This window comes from Schistocerca serialis, chromosome 1 (genome assembly GCF_023864345.2).
Source record: "Schistocerca serialis cubense isolate TAMUIC-IGC-003099 chromosome 1, iqSchSeri2.2, whole genome shotgun sequence".
In the NCBI taxonomy this organism is placed as follows: Eukaryota; Metazoa; Arthropoda; class Insecta; order Orthoptera; family Acrididae; genus Schistocerca; species Schistocerca serialis.
The window spans coordinates 539,542,456-539,562,889 of NC_064638.1; the positions used below are offsets into that span (position 1 = coordinate 539,542,456).

Here is a 20,434-nt window from a genome sequence, read left to right on the forward strand (position 1 = left end):
AGTCAAGCACAATTGTGAATGCCTTCCATAAAATGCTGTGATAGGCTACCTTGCATTTGTGTGTCTACCTTCAATACATCGGTGGTTATAATTACACTAATGATATTCTGAGCACTGCAGTGTGGGTTGTATACATCACAGTACGCTGAAACATCATAGGTGTGTTCATTAATCAGTGTGCACGTGGAGTATGCTGAGAAAAATAATAGTTCTGCTGTCTGCCACCAGGTGAAAATATGGCACTGGAAGCAGTCATAATGTGGCATGGCTGCAGAAAAAGGGGAGGAACGATCAAATACATAATAACAGTGGTCCTGACACAATTCGTAGGATATGGTCGCAAGTTGCAACATGTGTTCAGTGTTGTCTCCTGACTCAGCATCATACTGCACCCGTTACACAGTATGTCGCCAAGCAACAAACAGCATACTAACATCAAAATTTCACGTTCTGACTTCTTATATGCCATATTTTCACTTGGTGGCAGAAATTGGACCTGCAAAATTTCAGACCAATATCCTTAACATTGGTTTGCAGCAGAATTCTTGAGCGTATTCTGAGTTTGAATATAATAAATTTCCTAGAGACTGAAAAGCTCATATCCATGAATCAGCATGGCTTTAGAAAGTAACACTTGTGCAAAACCCAGCTTGCTCTTTTCTCACACACTGCGAACTATGGATGAAGGGCAACAGGCAGATTCCATATTTCTAGATTTCCAAAAACCATTTGACACGGTACCCCCTACAGACCATTAACGCAGGTATGAGCATGTTGAATAGGCTCCCAGATATGTGACTGGCTGGAAGAGTTCTTAAGTAATAGAACCCAGTATGTTTTCCTCAGTGGTGAGTGTTCATTGCAGACAGGGGTAACATCAGAGGTACCCCAGGGAAGTGTGATAAGACCATTGCTATTTTCTATATACATACTCATAAATGATCAGGCAGACAGGGTGGGCAGCAATCTACGGGTGTTCACTGATGATGGTGTGCTGTACAGGAAAGTGTTGAAAATCAGTGACTGTAGGATGATACAATATGTCCTATACAAAATTTCTAGTTGGTGTGATGAATGGCAGCTGGCTCTAAATGTAGAAAAATGTAAGTTAATGTGGATGAGTAGAAAAAACATACTTGTAATGTTCGGATACGGCATTAGTAGTTTCCTGCTTGACACAGTCACATCATTGAAATATCTGGACTTAACATTGCGAAGTGATATGAAATGGAACTAGCATGTGAGGGCAGTGGTAGGGAAGATGTATGGCCAACTTCGATTTATTGAAAGAATTTTAGGAAAGTGTGGTAAATCTGTAAGAGAGACCACATATCGGATGCTAGTGCGACCTATTCTTGAGTACTGCTTGAGTGTGTGCGATCCACACCAGGTCAGATTGAAAGAAGACATCTAAGCAGTTCGGAGGCAGGCTGCTAGATTTGTTACTGGTAGGTTTGGCCAGTAAGCAGTTGTCACAGATATGCTTCGGGAACTCATTTGGGAGTCCCTGGAGGGAGGAAGACATTTATTTTGAAGGACACTACCGTGAAAGTTTACAGAACCGGCATTTGAAGCTGACCGGCATTTGAAGCTGACTGCCGAACGATCCTGCTGCCGCCAAGATACATTTCACATAGGAGCCACGAAGATAAGATACGAGAAACTACGGCTTGTGCGGAGGCATATAGACAGTCGACTAGTAGTGGTATAGCGTACCCTCCACCATGCGTCGTGCAATGGCTTGCATACTATGTATGTAAATGTAGATGTAGATATAGATGTGAAGTCTGGACAGTAGTATATGCTAATCTGCCACCACAGACTTCTCATGGAAATAAGATGTCGTGTGAAGCCATTTAACAGCTGATACTGACTTGCATCATACTATTCTTTGCATGTTTTCAATCTCTTTTGTGAATAAAAAAAAGTACAACAGGTTGCTTATCGCCTTGTTGACAATGTCAACATACTTGATAAACTTGCCAAGTCAGGTGGCAGGAGAATTAAAACAACCATATAAGATCTAATGATGGCTAGTTTGCTAGACAAAACTAGTAATCCATCCAAATAAACAAGATTTTGTGCGCAATCTTGACTTCATGTGTTTGCAGACACTAACATAAATAAGGAAAAATTACAAAAGCTCGCATATCTCCTCATTGAAAATGTCAACAAACTCCATTAACAACGTGCTCAGCTGTTCCTTTGAATTTTTCATCCTCTGAGGCCAGCTAAGATTCAGTTCTCAATGAACACTTCCTCTAGTACTTTGCCCAGTCTCTGTAAACCAAAGCCTGATAATCTATGCAATTAGAAAACTCATTGCTACTCTCCTGGAGGGTGTTTGAAAACAAATTTTTGGCCCCTTCTAAAGCTCTTGGCTACTTATCAAGTTTTACTGATAACTGAACTAATTTTGAACTATGACCATCTAATGGTAATCATAGTTTCTTACTACTTTGAACTTGTAGCTTGGAACTTTTCTCATTGAATTTCTTATCCAGCTTATCTTAATTCTTGCACTCTGTGCGGCAGTCGTAGCCAGTTACTGACCCAACATACCCTGTGTCGTGTCAATGGCAACATCTGAATGTGGAGCAGTACCTGGTTTCTGTAGATTAGAATATGCAAGTGCTGGCATCAAGGCACATGTGCTGAATCCCTTGTCATCGATGTGCTGCAACAGAGTAGCATTGCCCTGTGTTGGCAGCGGCTTCAATGTCCGCAACTGCTGTGATGGTGGTGGCAGTGCTCGTCTCTTGGCTGGGGAGTGTGCAGGCACCAGCTGTAATGTTGCCAGCCAGTGCTTTGTCAGCTGCTAGGACATTGGGGTGGCTCATCTCCCCTTCCGTGTGGGCTGCTGACCTCCCACCATGCGGTATTTGCCGCCACATAGGGGCAATGTTCTGCGGCAGTGGTGTAGATCACCTCACCTCATAGGGCATCTGTTCATTCTCCTTCCTCTTTGACAGGCCCATTTGCCCTGCTCCATAAATGGTCCCTTATGGCTGAGAAGTTGCAATAAGCAATGGAAAATAATAATAATAATAATAATCCAACATGGTAAATAATACAAATTATGGATACAATATTACTGGAACATACCCACACAAAATCACACATTTGCTATATATGGATGATCTAAAACTACTGGCAGCAACAAATCAACCAATTACTAAAGATAACAGAAGTATTCAGCAATGATATAAATATGGCTTTTGGAACAGACAAATGTAAGAAAAATAGCATAGTCAAGGGAAAACACACTAAACAGGAAGATTACATATTGGATAACCACAGCGACTGCATAGAAGCGATGGAAAAAACAGATGCTTATAAATATCTAGGATACAGACGAAAAATAGGAATAGATAATACAAATATTAAAGAAGAACTAAAAGAAAAATATAGACAAAGACTAACAAAAATACTGAAAACAGAATTGACAGCAAGAAACAAGACAAAAACTATAAATACTTATGCTATTGACCTACTCATTTGGAGTAGTGAAATGGAGTAACATGGACCTAGAAGCACTCAATACACTTACACGATCACAATGCCACAAATATAGAATACATCACATACATTCAGCAACAGAAAGATTCACATTAAGCAGAAAGGAAGGAGGAAGGGGATTTATCGACATGAAAAACCTACATTATGGACAGGTAGACAATTTAAGACAATTCTTTCTAGAACTAGCAGAAACTAGCAAATACACAAAGCAATCACTCGTATAAATACATCAGCTACACCACTGCAATTTCATAACCACTTCTACAGCCCTTTAGATCACATAACATCAACAGATACGAAGAAAGTAAATTGGAAAAAGAAAACACAACATGGCAAGCATCCGTATCATCTAACAACGCCACACATCGATCAAGACGCATCCAACACATGGCTAAGAAAAGGCAATATATACAGTGAGACAGAAGGATTCATGATTGCAATACAGGATCAAACAATAAACACCAGATATTACAGCAAGCATATTATTAAAGATCCCAATACCACAACAGATAAATGCAGACTTTGCAAACAACAAATAGAAACAGTAGATCACATCACAAGCGGATGTACAATACTAGCAAATACAGAATACCCCAGAAGACATGACAATGTAACAAAAATAATACATCAACAGCTTGCCTTACAACATAAACTTATAAAACAACATGTTCCCACATACAAGTATACACCACAAAATGTACTGGAGAATGATGAATATAAATTATACTGGAACAGAACCATTATAACAGATAAAACAACACCACATAACAAACCTGACATCATACTCACCAATAAAAAGAAGAAATTAACACAACTAATCGAAATATCCATACCCAACACAACAAATATACAAAAGAAAACGAGAGAAAAAATTGAAAAATACATCCAACTGGCTGAGGAAGTCAAGGACATGTGGCATCAGGATAAAGTTGACATTATACCAATTATACTATCAACTACAGGAGTCATACCACACAATATCCACCAGTACATCAATGCAATACAGCTACATCCAAACTTATATATACAACTACAGAAATCTGTAATTATTGATACATGTTCAATTACTCGAAAGTTCCTAAATGCAATATAACATATACCGTACAGTTAAAAGAAAGTCACGCTTGATCAAGGTCCACGTCACTTTCCATTTTTAACCAGACTAACGTATGAGACAGGAAAAAGATAATAATAATAATAATAATAATAATAATAATAATTACTCTTGCTAAAAATGTCAATTGAATCTAGCAAATCGGTCGCCGCCTACAGTGTGTGGCTTGCGGGAATAGGATAGTACTACCATCATCAATACTAGATTGGCCAAGGGCGACCAACGACAACTGTGGTGAACTTTCAATAATTAGGGTAGACAACACATGACCATAGAGGATTTGGTGACTGTGAAACATAGTCGAGTCTTATCACAGTTGTACCATATCAGTAGTGACTGATCTGTAGCTGATGAATTATACGATTAAAACTAGGGAAATCACTGCCTATAACCATTTTCCTTTCAGTCAGTGTGCTGTTCCTGAACATGGAGACATCTTCACTTGGCAGGTGTTTAATTGCCTAATTGACAAATTAATTTAAAGAACAGGAACAGTGGGGAAGCTACAGAACAGTAATAGCTGTAAATGGTATAACATTTTGTTAAGGTGCCGCCTTGCTGCAGGACGAGGTCTTAGACTAAAAAAATACAAACATCAAACATAGTGAAAATCTAAACAGGCCCAGCTACTAGAGAGAGTGAGATATCTTTAATGGAAACAAATTGGGAAACTGAGAGTTTCTAGTCATGATTTGTGTGTCATGAGCACAGATTCGGGGGCTGAACGACAGGAATTACTCCATTGCGATCAATGGAGTCGTGATGCTGAATACTTGTGGTGAAAAACAGTCTGATTGCGTGAAAGCAGTTACCATAGTTGCTGCACTTTTCCTAATAAGAAACATACTGACCAAACCTTACAATCTTAACAGGAGTCTGTTCCCAGGGTGGTGGAAGTCAAGAGTTGCACATCAGAATGGTGGTAACTGCCGCACTCCTGTCTGTGAGGTACACTTATCCGAGATTGGTAACCGAATGGGGTTGGAAAGTGACTCTCCATGCTATTTGGGAACTTGGATGCTGTATTGTCGTGTTTATATGCAGTTAACAAATGGGTCCCCACAGCCAACGTGACTGGGAAAGGAAATGAACCATTGGTGTGGCCTCACCCTGGTGCTCAGATTGATCTCTTTGACTCATAGGTTATATCTATTTGGGTGTAAATGTTCTGATTGAGGAAGAAACTGATAAGCTTCTACCATTGCATGGCTGCACTTAAATTCAAACGTAATGACCAGGAACTTTTCAGAATTTCATCCTTTTCTGCATTTTCTATAGTAAACAAATGGAAAGCATGTAAATTATTTTGGCCTCTCCATTCAATGGTCCTCCATGCAGGCAACCCATCAGTGATACCGCTTGGCTGGGGAAAATTCTAATTTTATAAATTGATTAATTAAGGTTTATGGATTTTCAATTAATTAACTATCTGGTCTGAGATTGTTACCAATAATCTCAAAATTTTGTAGGCAATGCTAATTTTTGTTTGAAATTAGGAAATTAATTTTATTTGGCTGTATTTCTTCATGATACAACTGGTGTGGCCAGCGATTGTGGCAGTGCCATGCATGTCGTATGCCCTCTGAAAATCTCTGTGTTATAGTATGATGTTCTATACTTTATCACATTTTTCATGCCCCAGTCACTACGACACCATCCTGTAATGTGCCATGATATCCAACTGATGTATCCCAAGAATCACCAGTAACACTTCAGTTGAAGACAATGTGCTCAGACACTGACACTGAATAATGCGCAATGTAATTTATTGTCAGCAGTCATATGCAGGGCTATTGTTCACAGAATTTTGATCATTTTCAGAGTAACAGGTTTTAGCTGTTCTTGAAAGTTAATTGCCTCATCTAGAAGAATGCCTAGATACCTGCAAACAGAGCTACATTTTTTAGGGATTCCATCGAGCTTCAGTGATAAATATCTGGTGAAAGAAAATCTTTCTTCAGAAGTATGCATGTGATTTAATGTATGACTATAGCCAGTTCATTGCCCATGCAGCACCACTGCACTTGAATGAACTTGTGATTCATCTTCTTCTCAAGATTTGCTCTGGAGTCTGCAGACACTATTACTAGGATATCATCCAGTAATTAAACATCATCTTCAGCATTACCTGTCCTTCTAACAGATGTAAGTGAGGTTCAACATTTAAGATCTGAGGGAACAATTGTCCACTTATGGAACCTTGAGGACTGCTATTGGTAATATTTTTGATTACCTTGCTGTAACCCACAAACCAGAGGGGGCTGGTATGTCTACTCCAGTTACTGATATAACTCTTGTACAGACCTACAAATCTCAAAGCAGTTCAAACATCACAGGCTACAAAAAATTGTTGAGTCCATGTGGAATGTCAGTTATGAGTGCCGCCACATATTTCAGACGTGAATTTTCTACAATCTGAAGAGCTCTGTTGTTGTTGTTGTTGTTGTTGTTGTTGTCGTTGTGGTGGTGGTGTGGTCTTCAGTCCTTAGAATGGTTTGATGCAGCTCTCCATGCTACTCTATCCTGTGCAAGCTTCTTCATCTCCCAGTACCTACTGCAACCTACATCCTTCTGAATCTGCTTAGTGTATTCATCTCTTGGTCTCCCTCTATGATTTTTACCCTCCACGCTGCCCTCCAATACTAAATTGGTGATCCCTTGATGCCTTAGAACATGTCCTACCAACCAATCCCTTCTTCTAGTCAAGTTGTGCCACAAACTCCTCTTCTCCCCAATTCTATTCAATACCTCCTCATTAGTTATGTGATCTACCGATCTAATCTTCACCATTCTTCTGTTGCACCACATTTGGAAAGCTTCTATTCTCTTCTTCTCCAGACTATTTATCGTCCATGTTTCACTTCCATACATGGCTACACTCCATACAAATACTTTCAGAAATGACTTCCTGATGCTTAAATCTATACTCAGTGTTAACAAATTTCTCTTCTTCAGAAATGCTTTCCTTGCCATTGCCAGTCTACATTTTATATCCTCTCTACTTCGACCATCATCAGTTATTTTGCTCCCCAAATAGCAAAACTCCTTTACTACTTTAAGTGTCTCATTTCCTAATCTAATTTCCTCAGCATCACCTGACTTAATTCGACTACATTCCATTATCCTTGTTTTGCTTTTGTTGATGTTCATCTTACATCCTCCTTTCAAGACACTATCCATTACGTTCAGCTGCTCTTCCAGGTCCTGTGCTGTCTCTGACAGAATTACAATGTCATCGGAGAACCATGAAGTTTTTATTTCTTCTCCATTGATTTTAATACCTACTCCAAATTTTTCTTTTGTTTGCTTTACTGCTTGCTCAATATACAGATTGAATAACATCGGGGAGAGGCTACAACCCTGTCTCACTCCCTTCCCAACCACTGCTTCCGTTTCATGCTGCTCGACCCTTATAACTGTCATCTGGTTTCTGTACAAATTGTAAATAGCCTTTTGCTGCCTTTTTTTTTACCCCTGCCACCTTCAGAATTTGAGAGAGAGTATTCCAGTCAACATTGTCAAAAGCTTTCTCTAAGTCTACAAATGCTAGAAACATAGATTTGCCTTTCCTTAATCTATTCTCTACGATAAGTCATAGGGTCAGTATTGCCTCACGTGTTCCAACATTTTTACGGAATCCAAACTGATCTTCCCTGAGGTCGCCTTCAACCAGCTTTTCCATTCGTCTGTAAAGAATACGTGTTAGTATTTTGCAGCTGTGACTTATTAAACTGATAGTTCGGTAATTTTCACATCTGTCAACACATGCTTTCTTTGGGATTGGAATTATTATATTCTTCTTGAAGTCTGATGGTATTTCGCCTGTCTCATACATCTTGCTTGCCAGATGGTTGAGTTTTGTCATGACTGGCTCTCCCAAGGCTGTCAGTAGTTCTAATGGAATGTTGTCTACTCCCGGAACCTTGTTTCGACTCAGGTCTTTCAGTGCTCTGTCAATCATATCACCCATTTCATCTTCATCTACATCCTCTCCCATTTCCATAATATTGTCCTCAAGTACATCGCCCTTGTATAGACCCTCTATATACTCCTTCCACCTTTCTGCTTTCCCTTCTTTGCTTAGAACTGGGTTTCCATCTGAGCTTTTGATATTCATACAAGTGGTTCTCTTTTCTTCAAAGGTCTCTTTAATTTTCCTGTAGGCAGTATCTATCTTGTCCCTAGTGAGATAAGCCTCTACATCCTTATATTTGTCCTCTAGCCATCTCTGCATAGCCATTTTGCACTTCCTGTCGATCTCATTTTTGAGACGTTTGTATTCCTTTTTGCCTGCTTCATTTACTGCATTTTTATATTTTCTCCTTTCATCGATTAAATTCAATATTTCTTCTGTTACCCAAGGATTTCTACTAGCCCTCGTCTTTTTACCTACTTGATCCTCTGCTGCCTTCACTACTTCATCCCTCAAAGCTACCCATTCTTCTTCTACTGTATTTATTTCCCCCATTCCTGTCAATTGCTCCCTTATGCTCTCCCTGAATCTCTGTACAACCTCTGGTTCTTTTAGTTTATCCAGGTCCCATCTCCTTAAATTCCCACCTTTTTGCAGTTTCTTCAGTTTTAATCTACAGTTCATAACCAATAGATTGTGGTCAGAGTCCACATCTGCCCCTGGAAATGTCTTACAATTTAAAACCTGGTTCCTAAATCTCTGTCTTACCATTATATAATCTATATGAAACCTGTCAGCATCTCCAGGCTTCTTCCATGTATACAACCTTCTTTTATGATTCTTGAACCAAGTGTTAGCTGTGATTAAGTTATGCTCTGTGCAAAATTTTACCAGGCGGCTTCCTCTTTCATTTCTGTCCCCCAATCCATATTCACCCACTACATTTCCTTCTCTACCTTTCCCTACTATCGAATTCCATTCACCCACGACTATTAAATTTTCATCTCCCTTCACTATCTGAATAATTTCTTTTATCTCGTCATACATTTCATCAATTTCTTCGTCATCTGCAGAGCTAGTTGGCATATAAACTTGTACTACTGTAGTAGATGTTGGCTTCATGTCTATCTTGGCCACAATACTGCGTTCACTATGCTGTTTGTAGTTGCTTACTCGTACTCCTATTTTTTTTATTCATTATTAAACCTACTCCTGCATTACCCCTATTTGATTTTGTGTTTATAAACCTGTATTCACCTGACCAAAAGTCGTGTTCCTCCTGCCACCGAACTTCACTAATTGCCATTATATCTAACTTTAACCTATCCATTTCCCTTTTTAAATTTTCTAACCTACCTGCCCAATTAAGGGATCTGACATTCCACGCTCCGATCCGTAGAACGCCAGTTTTCTTTCTTCTGATAACGACGTCCTCTTGAGTAGTCCCACCCGGAGACTCGAATGGGGGACTATTTTACCTCCGGAAAATTTTACCCAAGAGGATGCCATCATCATTTAACCATACAGTAAAGCTGAATGCCCTCAGGAAAAATTACGGCTGTAGTTTCCCCTTGCTTTCAGCCGTTCGCAGTACCAGCACACCAAAGCTGTTTTGGTTATTGCTGAAAAGGCTGCTGCCCCTCTTCAGGAACCACATGTTTGTCTGGCCTCTCAACAGATACGCCTCCATTGTGGTTGCACCTACGGTATGGCTATCTGTATCGCTGAGGCACGCAAGCCTCCCCACCAACGGCAAGGCCCATGGTTCATGGACTGTGTTGCCTAGAGACCTCAATTTTCTGAACCCAGTTTGGTGCTTCAAGAGCTCAAAGGAGACACTCCTGGATGTTGGCCAAGATATTTAATAGGCAAATGTGACAATAATCCTTTGATGCTGGGTCTTTACCTTTTCCTTTTGTAATCACTACTGCCTGAGCTCTGAGATAGAAATAAGAATTTTTGACCAATAGGCTATTTATACCAAAATGTACACTAGCTCAGTACTTATTTAAACAGTATTGACTTCTGGCTGCAAGGACAGTAAAAAAAGGAATCATTGAAGCTTTACAGTTCATTGCTTGCTGTGTTTTAAAAGTAATAATTTATGATTCGTATGTAAGTAGATGCAATTAATTACAAATGTTGCGTACTAACTATTGTTTGATGAAAAGTAATTTCAGTATGGTTGTAATTAAACATTCATTACTTGAGCCAGTCCAGTTGGAAAGCTATTTACTGTATGGGTACCCAGCTTTATAGGAATGATGTTCAGACTGTGTGATACAGTGTTTGTGTTGTTAGTGGTATTAGTGTCATGACTTGCCATTAGGCACCAGTATTGGTGCTGTGACGGGGTTGAAACACAAGCATAAGTGTGCATTACAGTTGCAGACAGTCTTCATGGGTCTCAACAGTGTGAGAAGGGCTTTACTCGCAAAACCATTTTATCAAAACAGCAGCCAATTGTGCCACAAATTGTTGAAGATGTTAGTTTTTCTGTGGCTGAGAATGCTGGAGGCAGTGTGCAATCTTCAAACAGTCCACAATATGTGTCATGACAGTGAACATTCCATCGTCCACTGTTGTTTCGGGCAGCAGTAGAGTAATCTCTAGTGCAATTCCGTTTATGCAGATGGTCGTCACATTGAGCAATGTTTGTAACCTTGAAAGTAAACATGGTATGCAATTAACATATGTTCCCTTCCAGTGTTGAAATGAAAATGTGTTTCTTTCAATGGTCTGTTCATTATTTCTCTTCTGCATGCTCTTACAAGTGTTCCCACAAAGTTTCATTGTCCTATGATCACTTGTTTGTCATGGAGGCCCTCTCAAGTAGCAAAAGTTTGATTATAACCACCCTGTATATCATGTTCTTTTGTGGCAGCAATATTCATTCATGTTTGTGTTGCATGCATTGTTTATTACAATTTCTCATGTTTTTCAATTTATTGCAGGCTGCTGTAGGTTTGTGTGTTGGAGTTGGCAGCTTTAGTGATCCAGACGAGATTCCTGGCCTTGCGCATTTTCTGGAGCACATGGTTTTTATGGGCAGTGAGAAATATCCTACAGAAAACAGCTTTGATGAGTTCATAAAGGTCAGTGTGTCTTTAAGTAATTGGTGGAATAAACGCTCATCTTACATATAAAGCAATGAATATGAAAACATACTGTGTACAATCAACATAAAGATGGTAAGTGCATGAACATATTTTGTATGTGTATGGTGTGAAATAAAATTTGATTATACAATATGTGGGAGGTTCTACTTTGTGGCTGAATGAAGGAATTTTAAGTTTTGTCCGGGTGGGTTTCAGTTCATTTATTTTTGAAGTGTCATTAGCAGCTTTTGTTTATTGGTTTCAGTCTCTTGGTGAGGTGTCACACTGATTCACACATCATATCTTTTATTTCAAAAGCACATGGTTGAAATATCCACTTCGCTAACTGATTATAAGTTTTCCATGTTTGCTGTACATCATTTATAGTGAATGCCAGACTAGCTTCTTCAATAAGGCCATGACTGATTCTTTCTTGCACCTCTCTCCAACTAAGCAAAGCACTCTATTTTAGATAAGTTCACTGTCAACAAGCCAGTTCATAACCTCCCTTCCTTCCAATTGTGTGTTACAGGCCACTGAGAATTTTTCAAAAATCAATGGAGTGTGATGTATCTGGCTAAAATGCAAATGTTTTTCATTTAATTGTAGAACTTAATCTTCCAGGCAAAAGAAAATCACAATGTCAGCAGGTACTCAGCTTGCTGACTGTGCTAGAGAAATGTGCAGCTATTGCTGGAAAATTAAAGAAGGTAGTCATAGTCACTTTTACAGTGAGCAAAACTGTGTAAATTTTTGTGATTCATTGGCAGTTCTGAGACATAGTGATATATTCTTGGAAAGGTTCCATTTAATGCAGGTGTCTATAGAGGTGATTCTATCACTGCCACAAACTTACAAAAAACTTTTAGTTTCAGTGTTTTAAAGGTTGTGTAATTTGTTGTCAATAGCCCCTCAGCACTCCCGTCAGTAAATTACGAAATAAATACGAGGATAATAGCTTATACATCTTTACTCTGAAAACCACTGTGAAGTGCAGATGAGTCTGCGTTTTCTGTCATACGAGTTATTATGACTTTTTCCCCTTCCAGTCACATAAGGAGCACTGGCAGAATGACTCTTTAAATGCCCCTATGCATACTGTTGTTTAAATGCCCCTGTGCATACCATAATTTGCGTAATCTTATCCTCATGTTACTGATGGGAGAAATGCATAGAGGGGTTGGAGTACATTCCTAGATTCATTATTTACAGCTGATTCGTGGAACTTCATGTGACTATTCCTGCTGCTGTTCTCTGTATACATTCAATATCCCCCATTTTTCCTAACTGGTACGAGTACCATACACTTGAACCATATGCTAGGATGGTTTGGATGAGTGTTTTGTAACCAATCTACTTTGCACTCTGATTACGTTTATCTAGTATTCTGTCAGTGACCTGAAGTCTGCCACCTGATTACTTTTGCTAGTATTCTATCAATGACCTGAAGTCTGCCACTTGCTTTACGTACAACTGAGCCTATGTGATTGTTCCATTTCATATCCCTACAAATTGTTACTGTCAGGTACCTTGTATGAGCAATCAGTTCCAGCTGTGACTTCTTATTATTGTCGATATCGGGTAATAGATTTGTTCATTTTATTAAGTGCACTGTTTTATATTCCTGAACATTTAAAGGAAGTTGTCAATCTTCGCACTGCTTTAAGATCTTACCAAAATCCAACTGAAAATTTGTGAAGATTTTTTGAGACAGTACTTCATTATAGATTACTGCATCATTTGCGGAAAGTCTTGAGTTTACCTTAAATATTGTCTGTGAGGTTACCAATATTCACCATGAACAGTAAGTGTCAGAACACACTTCCCTTGGGCAAACATTTGTTGATGATTCTCCATCTGAGATAACATACTGTGTTCTCGCTGCCAAGATTCCCTCAATCTAGTCATAAATTACACTTGATACACATTTTTGACAATAAGCATAGGGTTGGTATTGTGTCAGATGCTTTTCAGAAATGTAGAACTACTGCGTATGAATGCGTTGATCCATGGCTTTCAGAATGTTATGTGATAAAAGTGTGAGTTGGGTTTCACATGATCAATGTTTTTGGACTGTTACTGTTGTGCATTGAGGAGATCATTCTGTTCAAGATGCTTTGTTGCATTTGAGCTCAGAATTTGTTCTAATAGTCCACAACAAGTGAATGTTAAAGTTACTGGGCAGTAGTTTTGAGTATCACTTCTGCTACCCTTCTTGTAGATGAGTGTAACTTGTGCTTTTTTCCAACCATTTGGCACAGTTCCCTCCTCCCCTGCTCCCCCAAGGGCTAATTGTGCTCCAAATTCAATGTAGAATCTGATAGGGGTTCCATAAAGACCTGGAGCTTCGTTGATTTTAGCAGTTTCAGTTGTTTAGCAATGTCACTGACACTAGTCTGTGTATCACATCGTTTTGCTATGGTGCATGAATTAAATTGGGACAGTACTCCTGAATTTTCCTTTGTAAAGAAATGTTTGAAAACAGTTGAGTATTTTTACTTTTGCTTTTGTACCCTTAATTTCAGTTCCTGTCTCGTCCATGAGTGAAGTGAATGGACACTAACTCTGATACCAGTAAAACCTTTACATATTATCAGAATTTCTGTAGGTTTTGGGAAAGCTGCTCTACAGAGCTAAATGGTTTGAGTTTCTTATTCATGTATGAAAACATTTCTTTATTTAGTTTGGTGAGTGTATAAATAATTTTGCTTGTGTGTTCTTTGTACTTCGGTAATTATTGTTGCTACAGATGCCTGATAAATACTGATTACCGGTAAGCTTCAGTTTGGACATCCTTAAAGTGCTTAGGTCTATTTACTGCTGTTAGATCCAATATATTTCCATCATGATTTGGCTTCTAAAATATCTGCTCTAGGAAGTTTTTGGAGAAGGCATCTAGTAAAGTTTTGCAGGAGGCCTTGCCTTGCCCACCACTTCAAAACTGTAGTTTTCAAAATTGATTGTTGGGTGGTGATGAGTGTATGATCGGGGTTTATGTACTACTGAATTTTGCTTTTCCCCCAAGGTTGCAGGATAAATTCACGGGCATATGCCCAAAATTTATAAATGCCCAGACATTTATGCATTTTAAAGATTAATTGACGAGTGGCACATATAAAAAATTTAAGCTGATATTTTTTTATTGGAAAAGGTGCTTTGGAACACTGCTGCTTCAGTGACTGGGTAACCAAATTGCAAAAGCTGCTTGAGAGTTAGGGGAGAGTTATTAGGGGAAATAAATTGGACTTTTTGCATATTGAATGAGGTCAGTTCTTGGGGTAGCACATAATAATAATAATAATAATAATAATAATAATAAAGGAAAAGAAAATGACACTCAAGTTTAAAAGTAATTTTTGGAATAAAGTGTTGTTTATATTGAATATCTAGCATATAGGTAATAAATAAATAAATAAAAAGCTGTTCTCATTCACTCTACCTAACTCAGGCACTTTTTCGAATTCTGAGGGCACTTGATACACTTTTTGATATGCTTTTCCATTTTGTTGGAATGTGACTGTTTGTATTCTGTAAAACAATATTTGCAAGATACTCTTTTCCTATTTAAATTGAAAAAGTTCCAAACAGATCCTCTTTTCTTAACTATCTTGCAACTGTTCAATAGCATGTTGTCTATAACACTGTAAATAACACAGAGATGAGGTTATATTGCTTTTCACTCAGCCACATAGATTTGAATGACTGTCAGATGGTCAGACCGGTGTTACCAATTCCAGATAACTAAATAACCCTCAGAATTGCACAAATTACCTGAAATTATCAGCCACTCATTCAAAATTTCATCTACTATATACTTGCAATAATAGCAATGGCTCTAATATTTACTTAGAATAACTGGAATTAGATCAAAAAAAGTTTATCCATAATGATTTTAGTAAGGGATTTGTCACGTACTGATTCTGATTCCACAATTCATGAATGCAGATTGTCTAGCAATCTACTAATATTGGAATTATCTGATTCCAGTGTCTTGGGCATCGATTCTTTGTTATTAAATCTTTTTTATGTTAGTGTTGCCATTTTATATTCACAGCAGTGCAGTTACACGAAAGTAGATGAAGAAAGGAACAGAATAGAAAACTATAGTTTGTCTCAAATGCCACTATATCTTACGAACAGCCCCCCCCCCCCCCTCCCCACTGAAAATAGTTTAACATTTACGAATACATTTATCATGAAGAACATATAGCTAGCAGCTATTTAATACATTCAGTAATAATTTTGTCATCAATAGTTGTTCTTCAATAATATTTAGAGATTTACGAAGGATTATAAAGTGTGTTACATTACAAAGCGATGACGTAAGGACAGTGTTTGTCATAGCAGCTTAGCTCTACACAGCTGGTCAATGTTGTGTGTGTGTGTGTGTGTGTGTGTGTGTGTGTGTGTGAGAGAGAGAGAGAGAGAGAGAGAGAGAGAGAGAGAGAGATTGATAGTGAAGTGTAGAACTGGTAAAAATAATGACATTATATATGATAAGCAGCTGTCAGCAACTTACACCCTTTCTTGGTACAGCAAACTGGAATGCTAGTAAAAGAAGAAGAAGAAAAAGGCTTTTGACAGTTTCATCGCATTCCCCTATTTTAATTAATAAATTATACATTCTAGCAGAAAAAACTGAAAAATGACTTTTTTTATAAATGTCCTGATTTTGGACAAACTTTTAAAAAAGTACTTTTTTAGTAAATGTTGAGATTTTTGGCATTTAAAACTACTTTGGGCATATGCCCATTTATAGATGTCTGCCCACTGGATATTTGCCCGTCTCACATCACTAATACTGAGTCTTGCATGTGCATGTGTAAATGCTAATTAGTGGCTGCTTGATAGCATTGCTTGGCTTGGGATGAAGAAATTGAGTCACTAAATAAAGTCCTGAAAAAGCTAAAAATGGAAAATACTCTGAATAAAAGTCAAGCAGTCATCAACCCTAAGATCACTCAGTACTCTTCAATGTATAATTGGACATGACCCTATTGAATGTGATTTACCCTTGTCTTACTATAACCTGAAAATTGAGTTATCCAACCAATTATAGGCAATGTACAGTTCACATTAACCATGATGTAATATGGAATTTTTTGTGTGCACATAGCATCACTAGATGTGGAAGTACAGTAGTGTTGTATGGCAGAAAAAAATACTGGGACTAGCTGTATATTGAACTCAAAACCTAGGATCCACTCAATGACCAGACAGTGCTACAATAATATGAAAATATAAGAACAATTTAGAAATTGGAAGTATATCATACTGGCTCTGTAAAACCAACATTTCGAAGAGAGTTGAACAAGTTGTGCAGTTACCCCTCTGGCAGTTTGCTTACGAGGCAGTTTTCACACAAATATTTGGATATGCATGCTACTTTTAACGTCATTATCTGAAGTCATAGACAACATACCAGCCACATCATGGATTGCCCACTCACCATCAAACTCGTACTTTTATTGAGTTATACATTAACTGTAATCGTGACAGGAGCTTGAGTACTTGAAAGCACACAGTGCACCTCGACAGTAAAGTCAGTTCGTGTCAGTGGGCAGTAAATTGTGCTGCATTGTGAATAACATAGACCCTTCAACCACAGTATCTGACAATTTGTTTCACAAAATCCCTACATACACTGGTACCTAGCTGTGTGATACCCCTTCCACAGGTTTTGTAGACAGAGAAAGCAGCTTAGAATGGTAAGGTCTTCATTCCGTTTTGAGTACATGGGCACTACATAGCTGGAAAACCAACTAAGGAGTCATAATCAAGAAGAGCAGAGTTCACATCTTCACCTTGTGCTCTTGATTTGGGTTTTTTTTGATTTTTGTAAATCACTGTGGGTGAATGCAGGAATGGTAACTTAAATCGCCCATAACTGTTTCGTCTTCTCTCATCACTGCTGCTCTAACCAAAATCGATGAGATGTTAAACACTAACATTACTTACTTAGGGAATCTGTGCAGTTATTGCATATGAAAGTCCAGTACAACTCATGTCCTCCAAGTGCACTTAAGATTGCAAGTTTCCATAGGTTGATCTTGTAGGTTTATTTATTTATTTAAATTTTCTGCCTGTAGCCATTAAGCTGGTGACTTTTGCAGATGTCGTATGTAGGTTCAGTAATAAAACAACGGAAAATCCAGGATGGAATGTAACAATATTGTGGCTGAAGAGCCCAAACGCAGCTGGTCGTAAGGCTTCACGCTCATCCTCAGCCCTGGAGACTGAGCCAATGAAGTCCTCCAGCCAGGGAAACCCAAGGAGCAGTGAGAGAAATCCAAAAAGAAAACCCCTAAGACCAAGGAAATAGCAGTGGCACCCACACCAACGCTACCTTCAAGCTCTGTGTCTGAGGATGGGGTGGAGATTTTGGCGTCCGCTGAGGACCTAGATCTCCCCAGACCCTCAGACATAATGCTTATATACTGCTCAGGCAATAAGTCGGTGGCAGCAGGTGACTCTGAGGTGTAAACTACCTCATTGAATGTTCCATACCTTCCCACTCTCAGGATGACGTCATTTTCCAGTAGAATTGCGGCGGTTTTTTCCACCGCCTGGCTGAGCTATGGCAACTGGTTAGCTTTACACCTGCTATCTGCATTGCCCTCCAGGAAACCTTGCTCCCAGCAATGCGGACCCCTGCCCTCCGCAGCTATAAGGGATATTACAGGAACCATAGTGACTATAATCGAGTGTCAGTTGTAGTTTGCGTTTATGTCCTAAACTCAGTTTGTAGTGAACCTACACCTCTTCAAACCCCTCTTGAAGCTGTGGCTGTCAGAATAAGGACGATGCAGGAAATAACTGTCTACAATGTATATCTTCCTCCAGATGGTGCAGTACCTCTGAGTTTAGTAGCTGCACCGATTGATCAACTCCCTAAACCTTTCCTACTTTTGCAAGATTTTAACACCCATAACCCCTTGTGGGGTGACACTGTGCTTACTGGCCGAGGCAGAGATGTCGAAACTGTACTGTCTCAATTCGACCTCTGCCTCTTAAATACTGGGGCCGCCACACATTTCAGTGTGGCTCATGGTAGTTACTCGGCCATTGATTTATCACTTTGCAGCCCAGGACTTCTCCCATCTATCCACTGGAGAGCACATGACAACCTGTGTGGTAGTCACCACTTCCCCATCTTCCTGTCATTGCCCCAGCATCAGGACCATGGATGCCTGCCCAGATGAGCTTGAAACAAGGCAGACTGGAAAACTTTCACCTCTGCTGTCACTGTTGAATCTCCTCCACACGGTAACATCAATGTGATGGTTGAGCATGTGACTACAACAATTGTTTCTGCGGCAGAAAATGGAATCCTTCACTCTTTAGGGAGCCCAAGGCATAAGGCAGTCCCTTGGTGGTTGCCAGAAGTCGCTGAAGCAATTAAGGAGCGTCGGCGAGCTCTGCAGTGGCATAAGCGGCACCCTGCCCTGGAGTACCTCATAGCCTTTAAATGGCTCCGTGCCCGCGTTCGCCAACTTACCAAACGACGGAAGCATGAGTGTTGGGAGAGACACATCTCGACCATTGGATGCCATATGTCACTTTCCCTAGTCTGGGCAAAGATCAAACGTCTTTTCGGGTACCAGACTCCAACAGGTGTTCCCGGCGTTGCCATAAATGGCCTATTATCTACCAATGCAAATGCAATTGCCAAGCACTTTGCTGGAGCCTCTGCATTGAAGAATCCCCCTCCCCAGCCTTTCGCACTCTCAAATGGCAGCTGGAAGGGAACATCCTCTCATTCACTACACGCCACAGTGAATCCTATAATGCCCCATCAAAGAGTGGGAGCTCCTATGTGCCCTTGCTCATTGCCCGGACACAACTCCTGGGCCTGATCTGCTCCACAGCCAGATGATTAAACATATCTCATCTGACTACAAGCGACATCTCCTCGTCATCTTCAGCTGGATCTGGAGCGATGGCATCTTTCTATTGCAATGGTGGGAGAGCACCATCATTCCGGTAAAAACCCGCTTGATGTGGATAGCTATTGGCCCATCAGCGTCACCAACGTTCTTTGTGTAGCTGCTGGAATGTATGGTATGTCAGCAGTTGGGTTGGGTCCTAGAGTCGTGTGGCCTACTGGTTCCATGTCGGGGGCTTCTGCCAGGGTTGCTCTACCATTGATAATCTAGTTTCCCTCGAGTCTGCCATCCGAACAGCCTTTTCCAGATGCCAACACCTGGTTGCCGTGTTTTTTGATTTACGAAAAGCATATGACATGACCTGGCGACATCATATCCTTGCCACATTGTGTGAGTGGGGTCTCCGGGGCCCACTTCCGATTTTTATCCGAAACTTCCTGTCGCTCCGTACTTTTTGTGTCCAAGTTGGTGCCTCCCATAGTTCCATCCGTATCAAGGGGAACTGAGTCCCACAGGGCTCTGTATTGAGCGTTTCTCTATTTTTAGTGGCAATTAACGATCTAGCAGTAGCTGTCGGGCCCGCCGTCTCACCTTCTCTGTATGCAGATGATTTCTGCATTTTGTACTGCTACTTCAGTACTGGTGTTGCTGAGTGTTGCCTGCAGGGAGCAATCCACAAGGCGCAGTCATGGGCTATAGCCCACGGCTTCCAGTTTTCATCCGCAAAGTCGTTGTGTCATGCACTTCTGTTGGTGTCGTACGTTCATCCGGACCCAGAACTTTACCTTCATGACGGTCCACTCACTGTAGTTGAGACGTATCGATTCTTAGAAATGGTTTTCGACGCTTGATTGACTTGACTTCCTCATCTTTGTCAGCTTAAGCAGAAGTGCTGGCAGCACCT

At 39.8% G+C, this 20,434-nt stretch overlaps 1 protein-coding gene across 3 annotated transcripts in view; it reads left to right on the forward strand.

The window, feature by feature from the left end:
- LOC126475061 (nardilysin) overlaps positions 1–20,434 on the forward strand; it is a 360,282-nt gene that overhangs the window by 66,933 nt on the left and 272,915 nt on the right. For all 3 annotated transcript variants that reach the window (XM_050102619.1, XM_050102633.1, XM_050102627.1), the window contains exon 4: positions 11,501–11,641. In XM_050102619.1, coding sequence (XP_049958576.1) covers positions 11,501–11,641 — 141 coding nt within the window. The remainder of the gene's footprint in view (positions 1–11,500; positions 11,642–20,434) is intronic.